We start from the raw sequence: 23518 nt of genomic DNA, 5'->3' as shown, positions 1-23518 counted from the left end.
TTTCTATGTGAAGGAAGAGGGGTGGAAATAGAACTATTCATCAATAGTGGCAGACATGATTGAACTGGAAAGTCAACTGCAAAAGTCAAATGTTACTTTAAAAATGTTTGAAGGAACTATAGCTATTTACATTAAGCCAATTGGATGACAAAAAAAAAAAAAAAAAACTCCTTGCACAGTTGAATTTTGCATGCATTTAACCTATTTCAAGAAATGATGTATTATTGAAAGAAACAAAAAGCATACAGAGCAATCATTTATAAAAATATTTATATGAAACTGGGAGGAAAAGGGAGAGGCTGATGATTATTGGTTTTTTGTAGTTTTACACAATAACTTTTTCTAGGAGGGAAGAACAAATAACTTTTTCTAGAAGGAGGGAGACTTTTTCTAATTAATGAATAATGTATTAGTTAAGATCTATTGTTAGATACTTGAGTATAATCCTGTTGACTGTGCAAGTTGGCTGACACCAAACCATCACAATTAGTGGAGATCCCACTAAAGTTCTGCCAATCATTCCTGAAGAATTCTGAAGAAACTGACACCTTTTTTATTGAATAAACAATTAAATCAGTATTTGACTTACTTTGCTTTTGAGCTCTGTAAAAAATAAAAATAAAAGGTAACTTATTGAGAATCAGTCGGGGTTACATCAAATGAAAGTGCATTATGAGCAGTTGTTATACCTTATCCATAATTGGCACTAAATCTCTCTGCTTTGGTGACAGTTTCATGGTCAACAGGTTAATACGAAAGTACCTGTTGTTATTTTTAATTTAATCAGGAAGAATACTCTCTAAAAAAAAATTCTATGAATGTAAAACAGCAAGATTTTATAATATCAAGTCTTAAACATATATTAAATAAAATAACAAACAGTTTGAAATCTCGCAGCAGTATTATTTTAAAACCGTAAATATAAAGCACATATTCAGAAAATTCTCCATATTATATAGTAAATTTAGTAATACTAAAATAATGTTTTTTTTTTTTTTTTTTTTTTTTTTTTTTTTTTTTTTTTTAGATCTAACTTTAAATCTGATTTGGACACCATGTTACTTCCTTATACGACCTAGCAAGTTGAAAATGGCATCAAAAATCGCAAATTTTTAAATTAAATATCCCAATCAATTTTTTTCGAAAAGGAATAAAATTTCTTGTATTTTTATTTTTTCAAAATGAGTAAAAAACTTTTCTAAATATAAGTCTAGGAACCAGGAGACCACATTGTCCAAAATTGTCCTTATTTGTCCAAAATTAATTTTTTTTTAATTTGACATTGCTGAAACATGAATATTTCCATCATTTAAAACATTTCTATATAATTGGAAGTATATGACTAAGATCAACGACTGCGAAAATAAAAGCTGAGTATAGTCTTTTAAAGCGGTAAGAGGAGTACGATTTGTATATATATATATGCATTTAATATCGTAGATCACAATAAAAAAGGGAGGTGCATGACTAGATATTATAGCAGTCCCATATACATAATTTCAATATTGTACAGCTAATCATTTTTAAGTTATGCAAGAGACATACATACAGATGTCATGAAAAAATCAATTTAACAGTTTAAAAGTCCTTTATTCTGACCATACATACAGACATCATACAAAGAAATAGTCCAAATAGATTCGGGAATGGCCAAAATTGATATTTCTGTTGAAATATGACACCCAAAATTTTTCGTGATTACAATTCTTCCTTTACTTTATACAAGGAAGTAAAATACATATAATGAGCTGACAATCTAATAACACTGTCATATATTAATCTGTGTCAAATGCCCATATGACTCTACAGTATGATTCTCCTTCCATAATACTACCACTAGCTAAGAGAAATCAAACACTTTCTTTCATAAATCGCACAGATGCTCGGAACTCACGCCATCAAACTGCATCCATATATGTCTGCTACACCATGTGCGGCAACTCTCACAAAACAAAAGAAATGTTTAAGTTGAAACTTGAATTGCTGGAGAAAATGGAGAGAGGATACAGCAGATTTAAATTTATGAAGGAATACAAAGGTTGGAACCTGCACTTAATACAATATTAACCCCCCTCTCATAAAGCGTTGGCTAGCTTTGGATATTTTTGATGCAAAGAGAATGTTTAAATGTTGCAGAATGTTAGAAAAACTTTACCAGTTTTCCAGTGAAGAATAAGATTATACATCTAAAGGTGAACTTTAAAGTAGTGTCCACGACTTTCAGAAACAATTCACACTGAAAGATGTCACATTTATTTTGTCTGTTGCCTGGAAAGAATGTAAAGAATACTGTTTTATGTTGCTGTTGGCACAAAATGTTGCCTATGACAATAATATATGATGAATTCAGTGATGAAAATTGTCTTGCTTTTAAGTCATGTCCCATGCCCCCGTCTGGCATCTTATATTTAATTACATATTCAGAAACTATTAGTGTTAATGAAGAAGAGGTAAAGTCTTGGATGGACACAATTTTGTTCCTGTCACACTCTCTCAAGACAAGGATCAAATATATGAACATGTATTGGAAAAGGTTGGTTATTTGAATATGGCAAAGGACATGAAGGCTATCTTGTCTTAGGGAAGATGTCATAATGAAGGACTTTCCTCATATTCACGTTACACATGGTGAAGTCATGAAACCCAACCATGCAACCAGCCTATTCACATGGGATCGAACTCAGATTGAGCTGTTAGTATTTAGCAGTTTTAATCGCTCACCCACCAATGAGGCACTGGGAAAGGAGAGGGATGAGGAAGAGGTTGGGAGGAATAATTAAAAAGATGTTAGGAACAGTAAGAATGTTAATAAATCCTCTGAGAGGCCTGGGTTTTTGGATCTCTCATGAAGACCTATATTTAAAGAGCCTTTAGCTAAATATGTATAGTTACTTATTTTATTCTCTATTTTCATAAATTTACATTCACCAAGATGGCATTTATATTATTAATAAAAGTAAGAAAGTAAAATATCTTAAATTATAAGCTAATATATAACAAGTGACAAAAAATCTCATGACCAGATAAAGCTGGTCATGGTGCTCAGAGGGTTAAAGAAAGCTGAGAATGAATATATAACTTTCTTAGGATATGTCAAGCAATGTTTGTTTATATATAAAGCTTCACTGAACACATAGAAAAATTTCAAGATAATACTGCAAGCACACATTCTGACATTGGAAGTTATATGTCATCACATTAAGAAATTCGCAACTTTCATCTGATAACATATATGGTAATTTTAAAATATTAAGCAATTTAGTTTTACTGAAATATAAAATCATGTATGTGTATTTTAATTTTAAATAGTTCGTATGATTATTTTTTTGCATTATTTATTTAATAGTTGTTGACAAATCAGAAAACACAACGAATGAACTTGCTGAATTTTCTACAAATAGCATAACAAAACATGAACAAGTAAATTCTAGAAATATGTATTCAGTTATCAGGATAAGTTTTATTCAGAATCGGTAAAATTTTGTTCCGTTTGTTAAGAAAGTTCTACAGTTTTAGAAAAGAAAAACCAATCGCATATTAACAATTGTTCATCCATAAATTTTATACAACATTTATCTTTCAAGTTGTCAGTGCTCTAAGCATTATGTGAATTACTTCCATATTTACCCATTTTTATAATTTATGCGATATTGAACAATTTTAAAATTTCAGCATTCAAAAGTATCCACTAGAAAAACTTATCAAAATATATTTCATATTTTTCACCATACAATTCAGTTTTTAATGATGACGCATAATATAATCTATTAATTTTATAATTTATTTACATAAAAAAAAATTTTAAGAAATGTATGTTTTTTGCCCTATAATTAATTTCTTACTCTATCATACAATATTACTTATATTAGCTAACAAATTAAGCACTACGAACTGAAACGAAAACAGTTCTTCAGAGAATGTTGAGGAAAGATGAAAGCATGTTAACCTATCATTTCAGAAAGTTATAACTCCATACACATACACAGATAAATGCATTTTTATTTGGATCTCAAAGAACTATTATGTCAATGAGGAAAATGCATTTTATAGCCACATAAATGAAATCCTAACTCCATATGAACAAACTAAGCAGCCCAATGCACCACATTATTTTTTATATCTATGTGAAATTTAGTATACTACTTTTGTTATGTTCTGGTGATATGCATCAAAAATAACTGAACGAGCAGTGTCATCAGGTCTTAGTAATATTAGACAAGTGATCTCATTTACAGACAAGAGCATATGAAGCCTATAGAAGCAAAGCTAACATGAAAAGAGACAAGACATTAAACAAAGGTCAATCTTGCACTTTCAAAAAGGCAAGCTTTTGTCTAGGAGTGGATAAAAAGTGTCGCTCTTCAAGTATTAATTTGTGTGTGTGTATATGTACAAGTCTGTGTTACTAATAAATTTATATGGTTGTTATTTAAATTAAGCAGGTATTAATAATTTCAGCTTTTAGAATAACTTGTCCTTTCCATTTCCTCACCAGAATGTAAATCAGTTAGCCAGTATTTAAACAGAGGATTTAGATTGTAAGATAAAACATGTTTCTGGGCTACACAGGATTGCTACTTTTAGTCTCTGCCAGCTCTGATAAGTTGTAATTATTTGTCACTATATTATTACTGTCGATATTTGAATTGGATACGCTGGTTAGAATTATTGAGCCAGCTCACCTCTGGATGAGAGAAAAATTTCATTGTGTAATCTTTGACTATTACACTATATTTTAAATTGAAATTTTTTGTTCCTTTAGTTGCATCACCACAAGCTGTGGTTGATTTTTCTAGCACAAGAATGTGCACTGATGCTCTATGTTCTGTTTAAATAATAAGGTTTAAGTCTTTATCTGATTTTGGGCTTATCTTCAGACACAACAATAATTTGCTTCTTGTCTGTTAGGGGTTAGGGCTTTTACCACATCAAGGAAAATGCTGTGACTGGTGTCCAAACAAATCGCAAATCATGTCACAAGACAGGGCAACATTTAGTCTGCCCTACTCCCCTAAGATTGCAGGCTCCACTCGCACCAGCATATCTGATGGACAGCTCCAGACTCATCGCAGCTACAATGCGAGCATCCATGAAACCGGCAGCTATTTTTGATGGCAGTTCTGTAATGACTTTTCTAAAACAATTAGATTCTCATTTTCTGCTTTATCCAGTTGCCAGATATACACAGATATACAGATTGTCAATATAGAAGTGGCCACACTTCGATGAGTGGGTACAACTATATCGATAACTACTGTTCAGTGAAAAAACCAGTGAGAACTATACAAGTTCAATGTAATTTAAAACCAGCCTTGTGAAAGCATTTCTTGTAGTGAAAGATAGGGAAAAATTAGACGTGGAACTGTTTGATAGATATCAGATTAGAGTTGAAGAACTCAGTTTATATTGAGGAAAATATAAGTTGTAAACTTACTGTATGAAAAAAAAAAAAAAAAATGTTGTGCAAGTTATCCAAATAATTCCGTCTAGGTTGCAGCCACAAATTCAGGATTTTGTTGGATTACAAAACCTAAACATGCTAGAGCAGTTATTTGAGCTTGCAAGTTTGAAAATAGACTAGTGTCAATAAGTACACTGCGCAAAAATAGGGGAGGACAGTTCTATATCTCGCGTTCTACTGGGTCAATTGATAAAATTCAAATTGCATTTTTCATGTCTCGGAAGCACAACTTAGGATATATATTAGATTTATATATAGCATTGTTTTAACATAGTTATTTTGACACAAAATCGGACATTTTCTGAAATAACATACCATTTTTTCCCATATTTCGATTCTACGAGTATAATTATGCCTAGATATTAAATTTTATAAAATTTTGTGTGAAATTTAGAGAAATTCAAAAATTTATCTTGGCAAAATTTTTTCAGTTTGTGCCAAGAATAATTCATTTGGTGAACTACTTAACATGTGTTAACGAATTTTCCTTTCCCTTCCATTATGCCGGAGAGGCACCTCGTTCCTACCTTTTTACATTGTGCACGAGCAGGGAAAAACGTCACATCGTTTCTACTTCCAAATAATTTTAGCAAAGTGTCTAAACCACATTTGATGTTTTATCGCTTTGAGCAAATATGCCAAATTTCAAAACAGGCCAATATATAAATTCCCATACATCTTCGGAAATTTTGAAAAAAAAACTGTAATTTTTTGCACGTATGCTTAGAAATACATCTACTGCAAGATGATGGTAAAATATTTATAGATTATAATTCAAAAACTTTTTTCAAATATTTATAAAAATTATTTAAAAATACAAATTTTTAAAATAAATCATAAAAAATGGGTGAATTTTGTTTGGAATGAACCTAAATTTTGAAATGTGAAAAGAAGAATCAAATAAGTTTAATAAAAAAAAGAGAGATTAATAAATATATACCAAACTCAATTAACATTGAGGAACTAAAATTTTGAGAGCTAATTTTTTAAAAACTACTCATGCGATTCTTACACAACTTGGTAGTTTGGTGTAATTTGAGTCATAGACTTGGAATATGGGGGAAAAAAAATGGTATGTTATTTAAGAAAAAGTCCGATTTTGTGTCAAAATACCTATATTAGAACAATGCTATATATAAATCTAATACATATCCTAAGTCGCGCTTTCGAGAAATGAAAAACACAAGCTAAATTTGGTCAATCAACCCAGTAGAATGGGAGCTATAGAACTGGGCATCATTTATTCTTGAATGGTGAATTTCTTAATACATAACTGTAGAAGATTTAGAGGGTGCTAAACACGATAATTTTAGATATGCAATTATATTTTAAATAATGATGAATTAGTTAGCAGAGGCTGAGTGACAAGCTATCAGCATGTAGGCGAAGAGGCGAAAGAGAGAGAAACTATGCTGTTATTAGCTATTTATACAAGACAGGTGTACAAAGTACAGCTAATCTGTGATTGGTTAAATTTTGGCTGCCAATTTAATCTTTTACATATTCTTTATTTTTATTACATATTTATATATAAATTAGAGACAAAAATGTAATATATTTAGAACCAAAACAACAAGGTCATTTTGGGATATTTTTGTTGAAAAAACTTATTATATATATACACATAAAATCTGCCAAGAAGATATTAGGTAGTGTATTCTTCTGATAGACATGTACCATCTTGTAGGTTCTAATAGCTATTAGTCCACAAAAAACAATAAGAGAAATATAATTTATGGGTTTTGCCTTGATGTGGTATAAGTTAATTAGTCCAAACACTCCTAACAGACGTGAAGCAAATTATTGCTACATTAAGCATTTATTAATTCTTGTTCATTGAACAGAAGTTGGTTGATTCTTGTTCATTGAACAGGACTTTTTTTTTTTTTTTTTTCCTTGAACAAGAACAAACCAAATCCTTGAACAGGAGTTGGTTTGTTCTCGTTTCAAGTAATTATCGCTATTGATTGGAAAAAGTCAATTTCCGATCAATAGCGATAATTACTTGTTTTATTCATGATTTAAATTTAAGTCCCCTTAAAAAGTTTTTTTTTTTTTTTTTTTTTTTTTTTTCATGATTTACATTTAAGTTCCTTTGGAACATAATTTTCGGAATTAAACTTTCTACATGTGGGTTCCCTCTTTTTGATACATTCTACTAAATTTATATTAGGAGATAATATAATCAATTATTTCTTTAATAAATAAATTACATTTAAGTATACATACAGTTGTTTCTTGGTGTTTCATAAATCATGGGACAAACGTGAGTGGTGGAACATACTAAAACATGCATTTTTTGTATAGGAATGTAGGGTTTAAAGTGACGGGTTAAGGCAGGAACGCAAAAAAAACGACACAGATGAAAAGGTGTTTATGTACAAAATCAACACAAAGTGCTTCTTTGTAGCAATACAGTATTCACAATAACTGTTCAAAAAAGGGGAACACTAACAGTAATAGGAACTACAGCTGTGATTGCCTGGCAATGCAGCGGTAGAGGGCAGTAGTGAGCCTGACAAACCACGGTCTGATGCATCAGAGGATCATTTGCAACTCTGATGTCCAGCGTGATGAGCGAGTTTACGCACAGGGAAAAAGCTGACATGCATCTCATGTATGGTGCTGCTAATGGGAATGGCAGAGCAGTGCTACGGTCGTACCAGGAACGGTTTCCGAACAGACATATGCTGAAGCACACAATGATGATCGAAAGGTTGCATCGGTCTCTGTGTGAAAACGGGTCATTTGAAGCCACCTCTGACACTAGGAGTGGAAGAAGAATTGCCCGACAACCTCACATTGAAGAATCGCATGAATCACCTCAGACAAGTACAAGAGCTATTGCACGTCGTCTGCAGCTGAGTCATTCTACCATTTGGAGAGTATTGCATGAAAATGATTTGCACCCATACCACTTGAAGAGAGTCCAAGCCTTGCAAGAGATAGATTACCCTCTCCGAGTTCATTTCTGTCATTGGTTCTTGCAGCAGTGTGCGGCGCAGGCGGATTTCCCATTGGATGTGCTATTCACGGACGAGGCAACTTTGTCACAGAACGGTATCTTCAATAGCCACAACATGCACATGTGGGCAACTCATAATCCACACGGCACATGTGGGCAACTCATAATCCACACGGCACATGTCCATATGCATTCCAAACCCGCTTCTCCGTGAATGTGTGGACGTGTATTGTTAACGACTACCTCATAGGGCCATACCTCTTACCTGCACGTACAAATGGCTTATGTTATCATATTGTCCTGCAAGAGGTGCTACCAGAATTGCTGCAGGATGTTCCGGCTGTCATTCGAGATCGCACGTGGTTCCAGCATGATAGTGCAGCAGCCCATAACCACGTGCGGATCCGCAATTACTTAGATGGGACATTTCCGGGCTGATGGTTTAGCCGTGGTGGACCCGTTCAATGGCCACCCCATACGCCAGATTTATCCAGCTTGGATTTTTTTTTTATGGGGCCATTTGAAGAGCATCATTTACGAGACTCCTGTTAACTCACTGGAGGACCTCGTTGCATGACTATCCATTGCGACTGCAAACATGGCCGAAATGCCTGTCGTTTTTCAAAATGTTCGTCATTCCCTTCTGCGACGTTACCAAGCATGTATTACTGCTGGTGGTCACAATTTTGAACATTTATTGTGAATACTGTATTGCCACAAAGAAACACTTTGCATTGGTTTTGTGTATAAATACATTTTCCTCTCGTGTCCTTTTTTTTGCGTTCCTGCCTTAACCCGTCACTTTAGACCCTGCATTCTTATAAAAAAAATGCATGTTTAAGTACACTTCAAGTTTGTCCTATGATTTATGAAACACCTTGTATATGAATATGTATATTCAAAAGGGGTTGCTACAGAATTTACTTTCTTCACTGGTCCTAGACAGATACTTCCAATTACAAAATTCCACAAAATAAGGCATAGATTTGTATAAAAACAGTAATGGGAAATAAAATAACTTACAGATTGTTTTACTGAATAAGCAATAATTATCTAATAAGTAAGTAACAAATTGCCTGAATGAATATTACAATATAGTTTTAATAACTAGTTCACTGGACAAGTACAAAACAACTAATTAGTTTACTACTAATTTTAGCTTGGAGGATCAGTGGGTGGTTCAGTAAATATAAAATATAAATTTTTATGACTTACACAAACCAAAATTTCCAAACCATAAAATATCCACTATGCTTTACTATGCTAAATGCAGAATGCTTAATATTTTCAAGTTTAACATATATACAAGCACATATTCTCAAGTACAATCAAAATGATATTCTGATATGATGGCATTTGAACTACATAATAAATTAGGATTGATGATCTTAAATAATATTTAAACTCTATCACACATACATACTTTTCACAACCACATCTAATGAACAATATAAGGGGATTTGGAAAATAATTTAGGTACAAAAACCCATTGTGCAATGCTGAATGGCTCACAAATAATTTAAAATAAAGAATATAAAACAAAACATTCACTGCATGCAAACAACATTCTATATTATGTATAAGAAATATAGTAATCATTCATAAATTAAAAGATTTATACTCAGAATATAAAAATGAAAAATTTTACAAGAAGAGAAATTTCCATCAGTAAAAATTTCAAACTTCAACTTCAACTTTTCAATTTTCCATGGAATTACTCCATATTTGATATAAATATTTACTATATTCATATTTTCTTCAGTCAGTATTTCCACGGTAAATAAAAACATCTTATCGCAGAAACTTAAGATAACACAAATTATTATAAATCCTCCAAATAAATCTTACTGAAATAATTTGTTAACTTTTCAGTTGTTTAATAACTGATTAAGAAAGCAAAAATCTGCTGAACTCTGGAAATTTAGAATTTTTTTTGGCCAACTAAAATCAGAGTAAATTTTCAACTAAAAACAAGAGAATTTTAACTGAAATCACGACTAATAAAAATGATCAGATGTGACAAAGAATAATAAAAAATACTCCTGCCTAATACATATTCAGAAAGGTTATACGGAATAAAGAAAGAACATGTTTAGAAAGAAAGAAATTCAATGAAAGAGGAAAGTTAAACCATTTTTTAAAAATCTCATATATATATATATATATATATATATATAAAAAGTTGGTTAGCTTTGCTTATATATATATATATATATATATATATATATATATAAGCAAAGCTAACCAACTTTTTTTGTACATATATATAAGAATATTCAACTTCAGCATTAAGCCCTCCCAATACTAATAACATTCATCATTTTTAAAGATATTATCAATAAGAATGTTAGGAATTAATTATTTCTATAAAAATTTTTAAAATTTCCAGTAAAAAAACACAATCCTCGTCTTATAAAAAAAGTATCCGTTCTTTTAACATTTCAACATTTAAAAACATGCTATTAAATTACAAATAAAAATACATATCCCACGAAGAAATAAAACAATCTCATAGAAGAATAAGAAAATTAGCAAGCTAAAGAATCATGCAAAAAAAGAATATACAGATAACCTTAACAAAGAAAATGAAAAAAAAAAAAAAAAAAAGCATCTCATAAAGCAAAACTAAAAATTTTGCAGTCAATGAAAAGTTTGTGATCTCATATTAAATATGAAACACATTAACAATTTCATAAAAAAAATCACAATATAAAAAGATGCACTTGATCTGTCAAGATCAGAAAATTACAACCCTACTTTAAACCACCAGTCAAACTGCAAGGTCAAAGCTTAATGTTTCAACTAAACACATATGGAACACATTACTAACAAAAACTAGTATGTAACTAAATCAAGCTTGGGGGAAATTAAAACCATCAACTTTTAAATTCGGATTCCGATATAAAAATAAGATACAATATGCATCCTTCTCATTATTCTATTCTTAATTATATGAATGCATCGAAAGCATTAAGAAAATTCATACCTTTGCCAGGAGATGCAGCCTCAGATTCCTTCTTTGCTGGAACTGTAGATGTAGTCATGGGTTTCATACCATGTCCATAATCAACTGATTCAACACTGACTTGAGAAAAGATAATAGGTGCACGTGGTGCCAGATTTAAATCCGAACTAAAATTATCTACAGAATAAAATAACATATCGTCACATTTACCCAGTTTTCGAACACATGTGTTCACACTGAATTTTTACGACAGCTGCAATATCATGCCAAGTAACTAAACATATCTCGAATTGTAATCATTTTTAAAAAATCACAGAAATATTCAAGTTATCAATTCTTAGAGACTCAGAATAGAATGACCCACTAACATCAGGTTTAAGTGTGGGGGAAATGGACCACAATACGAATAAAAAAAGGCAACACTATCCATCAATATCCAGTTCATAAGTTCCTTTACATAACAATAAAGATAAAGAAGCTTATAAAATGCCCATTTTCCTGCAAAATCACATATCATCATGTTTTTAAATTAAGCCAATTATATATATTCTAAGCATAGATAAAAGACTGAATCTTCAGGTCTCCTTAAAATTTTGTGCATTTTAAAGGCAAATGCATCTTGAAATTTTATAAAAGGGCTAAATATTGCAGGAAATGACTTTTTTAGCAGCTCTTAAGTCTGTGAATGTAATTTATAAGTTTGGAAAAACTTCATGTTTTTATTAATGAACCTTTTATTTGAACATTCGATAAACAAAGAGGAAAAATATTGAAATAATGAAAAGAATGAATCTTGAAGAAAGGAAAAAGTTTAAAAAGTAATTAAATAATGAAAAGAACAAAAAATCATGCAGAGAAAAGGCAAAATGATGGAAAATTTGAAAAATTTAGATTCTATTAGATTAGGAACTTTAAAGAAAATAATAATAAAACTGAATATTCATACTGTACTATCAATTATAGTAAATTTAATAATTAATGGTTAACAAATATATTTCTGATAAAAATTTAATTCTGACATAGATAGCATATTGGGAATAATTTATGAAGGGGAAAAAAATCTCAAAAGAGGAAAATTTTATGGAACAGAGATACAGGAAAAATGACTAATTCAATGATTAAATTACTTCTTGATAAAAACATTTCATGTAATGCGCCCTTTTTAATATGCCATTAATGCTGAGATATTCCTTTCATACATTTATATATGCCATTTCAGGCGTATTTTAGGGGGAAATAATAGCATAATAAATCATAAACATAATGAAAGTATTAAATATGATACTGATATAAACCCACTAAATTTTGTAAATATTCCAGCTAAGATATATGTCACTATTTAGAAAGGTTCTTGCTATTCAAAGCTCAACACATTTGTAAACACTTTTCTTCGCTCTTAAAACTTCTATGCAATTAAACAATTTTAATATACAAACTTATAATATTTCAACTTTCTCTACTGAAAATTGCAAAACTTTGAATACATTTTCATACAATCCAAATTCATACATTAAAAATACACATATCAGAAATATTCATATGCCTAATAAAAAAATAATTTTTTGAAAGACAGTCCTCATTTGCATATCTAAAATACTTTTATGCCTAACATATTAGCATTTTATTAATTTTTACAAAATAAATTTTTTATTTTCATGAATTTCCGTTTCAACAGGTAGTGCTGCAACTGTACATTCCCCATAACAGAGGTCATGAAATTGCACAGACAAGATTTCCCCCCTCCAATGGCAGGCACTCAACTGACTTCAGCTTGGCCACTACTTAGGCCAGAAGTGGTAGTCACTTTATTAAGGAGGTAGCTACCAGGTGGACTACCTTTGCCTGCTACGAAGGGACAGACAGTTACAACCATGCCTTCTCTGCGATTCGAACCCAGGCCCATTGGTATCCCAATTGGCTCCCCTAACCACTATACCACCAGAGCAGCACAGACAAGATTCTAATGCAGTACTGTTGCCAGTAATTGTGATAATGTAGAGATGATGACTATTTACAATGGAAAGCATTCAGAAAAGAAAATTTCATAAAAGGAATTGTAGTAGTACTGTAGCAACATTAGTATGAAATGAAAGCTTTGAAAGCAATAAACTGAGTCTGGTTAGTATTAATGTGTATTTTCCTTCAACTTGTAGAACTGTCTTTCCAGTGGCACTATTCTAAGCCATAATTACTCTCATCCCATGATGTAATCAATTATAAGGTTGTATTTATAACTCACCCAGAAGACGAGAATTAGTGCTAGTTTGGCTACTATGCTATACAAGATGCATTCAATTAAAGTACATCTACTCCTACAAATGGGTAATTTGTAATGTTCATTTACATGTAAATTATTACAACCACCTTATGAAAAGGTCATAAATGTTGGAAATAAAACTAATAACCTTAATAATGCATCTTAAAGCTCCTATATTATTTAGAATCATTATTTTAATCCCCATGCTCATATATGTTACTTTTCTTAAGTATGAAATTGAAATGAATATTCACATCATCTTTATTAAAGAATTATATTGTTTACAGATGAAGGTTAAGTTAAATATAGTACTGATATCATTGATTTATAAAGTTTTTCTCCCGCTTTCCTAATGTGCCTTCGTGGTTTAGTGGTTCTGCACACTGGGCCGGTATCCAGAGGTCCACAGTTCGATTCACGGCGAAGGCGAATTTTTCATCTTACCTGCTCCCCCCCCCAAAAAAAACCTAAACCTTATGTCTCTACAGTGGTGCTTGAACTAAAAGGGTGTTGCATGATGATTCTCCTCACACAGGATTTGGCGATTGGGTCCCCTAAAAACCTCAGTCGCCCTTTAAAAGGGGGAGTATATAAGGTATTTCTCCCGCCTCCCTAGCATGGCTTCATGGTGCAGTGGTTCTGCATGCTGGGTCGGTATTCCAGAGGTCCGTGGTTCGATTCCCTGCAAAGGCGGTTGCTAATTTTTCATCTTGCCTGCTTCCAAAAAAATATCTAATGTCTCTATAGCTTTAAGGGTTCAGTTTAAAGAAAACCCTAAATGAGTGCATTTTTTAGGTTAGTGAAAGAAATCTGAAGACAGTTGTCAAATTTACCAAAAAGAAAAAAGAAAAATATTGTTCAGTGTTTGTTTTGTGTTCTCGCACGAACACACATATATATGCCTCGACATAAACTAGAGACAGTAATCTGAAGAGTACAAATGGCAATACCTTATTAAGAAATTATTTCTGGTCTATTTTCTCTCTTTTATACCCTTCGGTTTATATCTCTCACTAATAAGTTTCAAACAACTAACTGAGCTTAATTCATCATCATAACTGGCACCATCTCTAAGCCTTCTACACTCATTCAGGGCTGGATTCACCATTAAGCAATAAAAGCACATGCTTAGGGCATCAAGGAAAAGAGGTAAATTTTCTATTGCCAGTTTTACCATGGAATGTATGACATAGCTAAAGCCAGACAAAGATGGAAAGAAGAAAAAATTGCCACAAATATATGAGGGGACATCAAAATCTTCCTGCACTCCCTCACCGACTTTCCAAAATACAATCATTATTCAAATTTTAGAAGTAAAATACTCTGTACATGTGTTATTTCTGCTTTGAACATATAACATTAAAAGAAAGAATCAAATATTAAGTTTTGGAGTTGTTCAGTATGCTTTTATATTTTTTCTGGAATGCTAGCTGTTTCTTTGCTTTATTTCTTTGCTCACAAAAAGCTTCACAGAAATACTCAACTTCTGCAAAACAATAGATATCGCTACTGAAAAGAGATTTATTATATGTAAAAGCATTTGCACTTCAAATTCTTATTAATATTTTTAACAGTTTCACACTTCTGGCTTTAAGCCATTGTGTGGATACAATGATAAATATAAGATAAATATTTAATAACAGCAACAACCAAAAAAAGTGGAATAAGAGAAAAGAATAAAAGCTGATTTTAAGCTGAATAAAATGTTGTAAATCATTTATTTATTTATTAATATTTATAAAGGAGGAAGAGATGGTAAACAACTTATCAATACTATTTATAGATGATGACATTACTGCTAAAATACACATATCCTGACAATGAAAAAAATCCATGATTCAATTTGAATATTAAAAGTTATTTCATAAACAACCATTGCAATTATTAACAATTAACTTGGCCTCTTTATTAAGAATATTTTTCATTATTAGGAATATATCTTATAATTAAAGTTTAACTTAACACATCAAATGAGATTATTTTCTAATTTATATTTAAGAAGGAGAAAAGGAAAACTAAAATGCTTTAAAATTCATTGCATATAACCACCAACAGAAACATGTTAGGATACTTTTATGAAAGTCAAATGGTTTTAGCATGAAAATCATGCTCAGTTTGCATCAGTGTTATGACCAGTATATTAGGATAAATTAAGTGTCGCTATAGTGTTAATTAGTTACGGTAGCAAATTACTGCAAACTTTATATAACCAAACCACAACTAGTAATAAAGTATCAGATATTTTTCATTATAGAACAAATTACGGCAAACAGTTTTTTTAGACAGAAATGAACGTGTGAATATTGTATATTAGCCATCAATAAATTAAAGGCTTTGTTCTTATATCTTATAGCAGTGTTTTCATTGTCAGTTACTGCATGATACCAAAAATGACTTCCATTTTTGTCTTTGAAGCATCACTTCATAACTGGTTTAGCATTTTGTAATTCCTCGGTCCAATTTGGCTGACGAGGATGCATTTTGTCACTCACCTCAAAATCATTGTCTTAGAATCATCAAAACCAATCTCTGCATGCTATGTCAGAAACAAGTTCTCCATACATGCTTGTTTCTGACATAGCATGTTCTCCATACACTTAGATTAGTAAATTATGACTTTCCACAGCAGATTTCTTGAGATGAAAGAAAAAGAGTAATATTTCTCACAAATGCTGTTTTGTAGGTACAAACCCAACATGTTCGAGGCAATAAATATGTATGTTCTTTTCACTCCACTCAAAAGTCACACAAAGATGTCAAAGCCTAATGTTTCTACCGTTAAATACTCATATTGCTATCTGCTATGATCAGTGGCGTAACTAGAACTCTTGGGCCCTTATGCAAAAATATTTCTTGGGCCCATATAATAAATTATGGCTCAATGTGTCGGCTCAACATGTTAGCCGGACTCAACGTGTTAACGAAAGGCAATGTCTTGCTTTAATATTGACAGATAATTTTTAAGGGAATGCATTTAGTTATAATTAAATTAGTTATTAGATAACCTTAGTCATTATGGATTTACATGGCCACTATTAAATTAAATTTATTTTTTAATAATATTTATTAAAAAGCCCTATTAATATCACAATCTTATAAAATTTCACAGTTTAAAATACATGCAATTTATGACATTGATTTTTTAACAATATTAGGATAATTACACATTAAAACTACAAAACATAAAACTCAACAAAATAATTATGTGTCTTTTTAAATTGAAGGCCTGCCCAGACATTTTGGCTAATTTATATCGATTTCCTTCTCCTTAAGCATATTTTCTAAAAATTAGAAATTTGTTTCAATATGCAAAACAAAGTTTTCATTAGTTTCTGTGTGTCTTATCTCCTAACTGCCAACGTCTCCACAATGTACTCCCTATGACGGATCTGGTAAAAGTTAAATAGTCCTCCCCCCTCCCCCGACAGACGTGAAACAAATTATCACTATGTCTCAAAGTAACTATAAATCAGATAATAAATTTAAATAAAGGTTTAAATAAACTTCTTATTCAAAAAGAACTTGGAACATATAGGCATGTTCTTACGCTAATAAAATAAAATACAGTTTATGGTGATATAATTAAACAAGAAGAGTGAAATTCAAACTAAAAATATGGACTAGTGGTCAAAAACTATACAATTTAATTTCAATTTAATCTGGCTTAGTAGCTCTATTGTCATAATAAACTCAAATGTCAGCAGCAGTAATGGAAAGACTAATAATTACAAATCATCAGAGCTGACAGGAACTAATGCAGGGAGCAAGTGGAGTTCAGAAACACTCGTCTCACAGTCCAAAAAACTCGGTTTAAAAACTATCTAAGTGATTTGCATTCTGATGAGAAAATAGAAATGGGAAATTATAGTAAAGGCTGAAACTGTAAACAATTGGGTAATTTACATAATAATAACTGTACATATATTTGAAGAATAATTTTCTTTCTCTTTACATATTTAGTTTCTTTTTTCAATACGTTTCCTTTTCACTTTAAATTTTTCGAGATTTAATTAAAGACTTTTGTTATTCTAAAAGACTAAATGCATTTAGAATGTATGGAAAAAGCTGCTAATTTTATTTCTTTAGTAATATGAACATTCAGAAAAAATACGAAATACTGAGGTCTGGTCACAGAAATGGTGTGAAAGAATTTGGCATATTTTTTTAGAATATAGGGACGCACCAAGCAAAAAAAATCTAGAAATGGGGAAACTTTTAGAATTTAAAGTAGGCATTGAAAGCAGAATTTAGAAAGGCACCACGCTTCAGAATTTAGGATCCACAGAGGCTGCATCAGGTGGCAAAAATGCCTAGCGCCACCTCTGTGTATGAAGCATTAAGACATATTAGATGAATCTTTTGAATTGTCAGTTTTCAATTTCTTTATTAATATAAAAATTCCTTTCTATATTGTCTGTTCATATGATCAGATTAGAAGTACTTTTGATATTTTCCATGCTTGTATCTAGTGAAAAGTAGAGAAAATAAAAGGAAGATAAAAATGTTAAGAAAGCGATTTTAGGATCAGAAGTAAAACATTCAACTATTATGTTTTCATAGTTCTTCCAGATGTTCTCCAAAATGTAAGAAACTGTGTGTTACTACCACGGAGACATTTTTCATTTTATCACATTTTTCTGGAATCTTTTAGAATCGTGGGTCTATAAATTTGCCTTGAAATCTTTCTAAACTTTCCAAGCTTCAATGCCTAAAATCCTAAAGAAAAATTACCCCTACCAATTCTGTAACAGCAAAAATCCAGAAATGTTTTCAGAAAAAAATTGGAGGAAACAAGAGTGAAATTAATTTTATAGAGAAAACTGATGCATATTCTGATCATTCTAAGAAATGGGAAAAATTCTTACCATGAAAAAATTTAAAAAAACATTTTTAATTAATTACATAGCTATTTTGCTTCTGCTAAAAACTGTTTCGTAAACTTCGTGTTTTATAGCATTATTGCTTGCTTATTTTTCAGATTCAAAAAATTGTATATGTGGCCAAAATGGAACTTTATAATATGACAGTGAAAAATAAAAATGCTTTATTCTAATGTTATTTCTTAAACATAATTCTAATATATTACCATTATTTTAACAAAATTTATCAATGTTAGAATGTTCTAAAAAATTCCCAGATCTCGGAATTAAAAATTTTCTATAGAAACCGATCTTAAAATCGCCAAAATGTTGATAATCGCCAAGTTTAGAAACGTTTAATAAAAGAATTCACATTCCCAAAAGTGGGAAGTTATTTGAGAGCTCTTTATTACAAAAAATGAAATAATTTTGAAATGCTTATGTTTCACTTCTTGCTCAGAAACTCGAGTATCCCACAATTATTTATATTACAAATAGGAACAAATTATAACTCGTGAACCCATTCAAAAAATAGCCATCGCCAAAAATATTCCTGCAAAATGCTAATTCACACCCAAAATGGCAGTCGTAAAAACAAACAGAAATTTCAGATAATTAAAATTAAGGACCTTCTGCCGATTTTGGCCAAAATTAAGGACTTTTAAGGGCCAAAAATCGATTCTAAAAAACTTAAGGACTTTTAAGGACCGTACATAAGTATGTACATATAAGCGAACGTACACATGTCACAAAAAAAGTCCCTTTTGAATCCATTTTAAACCCATTTTATAATCCTTTTTAGAAGGAAGAGCCCTTTATTCTGTCCATACCTATACAGGTAATGAAAAACCCCCTGTCTAAATGCATTAGGGAACGGTCAAAATGGATATTTCCATTGAAATATGATACACGACATTTTGATGTATGTAACACTTCATTCATTCAACTTTTATGAGGTCACCTTGACCTTGGCCATAGTACTTACAAAAGAATTCATTTTCTTATAAGTTTAACCATGTGAATGTAGTTCAGCGGGACATTCAAAGGTCCCTATGCAGCGGCATTCTTTGCATAACCTTATTTATGCCACTGGCTATGCTGTACTAGTACAACTACTGCCCTCTTAGCACCAACAGCAAAAATTAATTCAAGCTCAAAATATAGGATTATGGGGACAGTATGGTTGGACTTACAAAGGTGTGGAAGCAATTATTTGACAAAGAAAGGATCATCCCAAATAGATTCTTTTGTGTCTGTTGTAGCTTAAATTTAGTATGCACTCATACTACTTCTAATTCAAGTATATTAATATTTTTCGGAGCTATATATAGGATCTATGATTTTTTTTTATGTTCTCGCTGAGTAGTTGGGATGTACACTGGTGTGCAAAAATTAAGGACAAAGTCGAAAAATTAGCATATCAGCTGAACGAAGAGGCAGAGCGGACAGAAAGACCAATCAGGAGATTAAGTAAGGTGATGTACGGTAGCACATGCGCAGATATGCAGGTAGACGTAATGGGGGAGTGTCTGAGTAGTATAAAGCATGTTGTCGGTGTAAAATCAGTATTTCTGGCAAAGAGATTGCACGCCGTATAGCAGTTAAAATCACACCGAGTTGCTGCCTCAGCGAGAAATGTGAATAATCAATCTGTTAGACGACATCTGGATGCTTTTACCCAAGGTCGAATCATTGGGAAGTTGGAGGAAGGCCACAGTGTGACAAGTGTGGCTGCAAAGTTCGGAATTGCTCGCAGCATCGTTTCACAACTTTGAGACAATTTCAAACTACAGGAACAGATATCTGGGGGGTTAGTAGTGGTCGTCCACGAGGAACCACACCCGCAGATGACAGGTATACTGCCTTATAGGCCAGAAGAAACAGGCGGCAGACAGCGGGAGAAATCGCTAGACACACGACACAGGCGACTGGACGACTGATATCGAGTTTTGCCGTGGCCAGAAGACTGCACGGTGGTGGTCTGTTTGCACGACGCCCTGTAGGGTGTGTACCTCTAGTGCCTGCCCATCGGAGAAGGCGTTCTCTGTGGTGCCGGGAACACCGGAATTGGAGAGACAATGAATGGGGATGAGTACTCTTTACAGATGAGAGCAGATTCAGTCTGAGTAGCGATTCACATCGCATAATCATCTGGAGAGAGCGGGGAAGCCGCAATCATCCCTCGAACATCATTGAAAGGGACAGGTATGGAGGTGGCGGTGTTCTCGTTTGGGGAGGCATCATGCTTGGTAGTCGTACAGACCTTCACATCTTCGACGCAGGTTCAGTCAACGGGACCCGTTATTGTAACGAGATTCTTCTTCCATATGTACGTCTTTTTAGAGGCGCTATGGGTCCGCAGTTCCTTTTCATGGACGACAATGCACCATGTCATCGCACAGACCAAATTTAAATGTTTTTGTGATCTGATTTCGAAATTTTCATTAATATTACAAGAAACAAACATTTAAATACCAGAACATTCTTTCAAAAGCAATAACATCCCTCTTAATACTTGCAAGGAAAATTGTCCAATCCTGAATGCTAAGAATTTTTTAAAAAATATATATGAAATCTACTCATCCAGAAATACGTAAGGAAAAAAATAACTGCTAATACTCTACAGATAATCAAAGAAATTATTAAATAGAGAAGTTTTTATCACCAATGGTGAATCTTCTGATAAAATTTAGTAGAATTTATTAATTTCATAAAATCTCCAAAATAGAGAGATTTGTACCAGATATAGTTAGATTTGTACATTTTTAGTTTCCTATTTACACTAAATTTTTTCAACATCATATCCTTATAAATGAAAGCATTAATAATTTTGCATTGCTTTATTCCCAGTAATTTCAAAGTTTTATCTAAAAAAGCTCTCTCTTTTTTTTTTAAAATGTTTTATCTGCATTTAAATTAACTTGGGGGGGGGAGGTAGTACACATACTCAAAAGGAAAACTATTAAAAGTAAAATTAGCAACTACATTCCTATACATAAAACTAAAATAAAGAAATGAAAAACTTTCAGGATTCGCTGCTTTAATATTAGATCAAGAAAATATTCACATAAAGTTTCGCCTTACAAAACACTGTAATTTATGCTTTACTTTATATGCACTTTAGTTACTTTATATGCACTTACTGAAATGCAAACTGCTGTCACTTTTTTCAAGATATTTGTATTTTTACAATATTGTAAATAATTTTATTTCATTCAAACTGATTGCCAAAGCCTAAAAATTAGAGCGGTTATACTTTTAATTCTAAACTATATTTTTACTTAGAGGTATAAATATACGAGGGCCATCCAGGAAGTAGATTACGTTTCCGTCTGTGTCCGCTAGGGGCGGGGCTAGCGCGGCCATCTTGGGGTCAGAGCGTTGCGCAGCTCAGTCTGCATCTAGCCGTGCTAGTGAGAGGTTCGTGCTGTGCTCCGTTCAGATACTGTGACGGTTTGAAATGTCTGCGTTAATTGAAAATCCCGCGAGCTGCGAGGTGCGCTCAGTAATAAGGTTTCTGACTGCAAAAAACTGTAAACCGATAGAAATCTATCGGCAGCTTCGTGAAGTGTATGGGGACAACATTATCACTGAAGGTGGAGTGCGTCAGTGGGTCATAAGATTTCAAAATGGCCGAACCAATGTTCACGACGAAGATCGAAGTGGGAGACCCAGCATACTCGTAGTGACCGCCGAACTTCTCGAAAAAGTCGATGCTAAAGTCCGTGAAAATCGAAATTTCACAATAACGGAACTTTCTTTGAGTTTTCCACAAATTTCGCGAAGTTTGTTGCACGAAATCATCAGCGAAAAGCTTGGTTACCACAAGTTTTGGGCAAGATGGATTCCAAAAATCTTGACAGAGGACCACAAAAATCAGCGAATGGCTGCAGCGTTGAACTTTTTGGACGCTTACCATAAGGATGGTGACTCTTTACTCGATCGCATCGTTACTGGTGACGAAACATGGGTGAAACATGTGAACTGTGAAACGAAATTGCAATCAATGCAGTGGGGGCACACAAGTTCTCCCCAAAAACCCAAGAAATGCATGCAAACAATGTCGGCAAGGAAGATGATGGCGACTGTTTTTTGGGACAGAAAAGGTGTAATTTTGGTGGACTTCCTGGAAAGAGGCACTACAATAAACTCTCAAAGGTATTGCCAAACTCTCCAAAAACTCAGAAGAGCAATTCAAAAAAGCGCAGAGGAATGTTGAGCTCTAAGATCTTGTTGATTCACGACAACGCCCGGCCCCACACGGCAAATGTCACTCGTAAAGTTCTTGAATCTTTTAAGTGGGAGTTGTTTCCTCATCCGCCGTACAGTCCCGACCTGGCACCGAGCGACTTCCACCTATTCCCAGCAATGAAGAAGTGGCTGGCTATGCAGCGTTTTGATGACGACGCACAGCTGCAAGAAGAGGTAACGAAGTGGTTGAAGGCGCAGGCGGCCGAATTTTTCGACGAAGGAATTTCCAAGCTCGTACATCGCTACGATAAATGCCTTAATTTGTATGGTGACTATGTAGAAAAGTAATATTTGAGTGTGGCTTTCATCTGTATATAATAAAATTTGTTTCCTATACTTTGTTTATTTTTTTATTCCAAAACGTAATCTACTTTCTGGATAGCCCTCGTATATAATGTAGTCTTGATGTTCCTCCAAGATGATATATGACTAGGTAGCTGAAATTAATAGTCTTTATGTATACAGGTATTAAAGTGAAAAACTGATTCCCACGATTTTAAAAAATATGATAGTACAAAGGAAATTATTGTTAAGAAAGTAATAGAAGAAAGCCTTCCCTTTATAAATTGAACATGGTGATCCTGAAAATGAATCAACATATTTAAAAGTGAACTTAAAGATATTCTGTCAAAGTTTTTATGTTCATGATATTAGGATTGGAATTTTTCATTCAACTTCCCTCCATGCTTATGACTCTATAGGAATACTTATGTGAAATTAAGGTTTAACTGGACATGTTTTATTATGGAAAGAAAAATCA

General features: G+C 32.6%; 1 protein-coding gene across 6 annotated transcripts in view; it reads right to left on the bottom strand.

The window, feature by feature from the left end:
- Positions 1 to 23518, bottom strand: part of ZAP3 (protein) — a 207186-nt gene that overhangs the window by 48348 nt on the left and 135320 nt on the right. For 5 of the 6 annotated variants that reach the window (XM_035355227.2, XM_035355223.2, XM_035355224.2 and 2 more), the window contains one exon: positions 11413 to 11568. The exons of the other annotated variant lie outside the window; for it this stretch is intronic. In XM_035355227.2, coding sequence (XP_035211118.2) covers positions 11413 to 11568 — 156 coding nt within the window. The remainder of the gene's footprint in view (positions 1 to 11412; positions 11569 to 23518) is intronic. 6 annotated transcript variants of the gene reach the window in all.

Source organism: Stegodyphus dumicola, chromosome 12, assembly GCF_044657685.1.
Source record: "Stegodyphus dumicola isolate Sdum_Otavi_A_Nest chromosome 12, ASM4465768v1".
In the NCBI taxonomy this organism is placed as follows: domain Eukaryota; kingdom Metazoa; phylum Arthropoda; class Arachnida; order Araneae; family Eresidae; genus Stegodyphus; species Stegodyphus dumicola.
The sequence above is the reverse complement of the archived record's forward strand: the minus strand, read 5'-3'. Positions and strand labels throughout refer to the sequence as shown.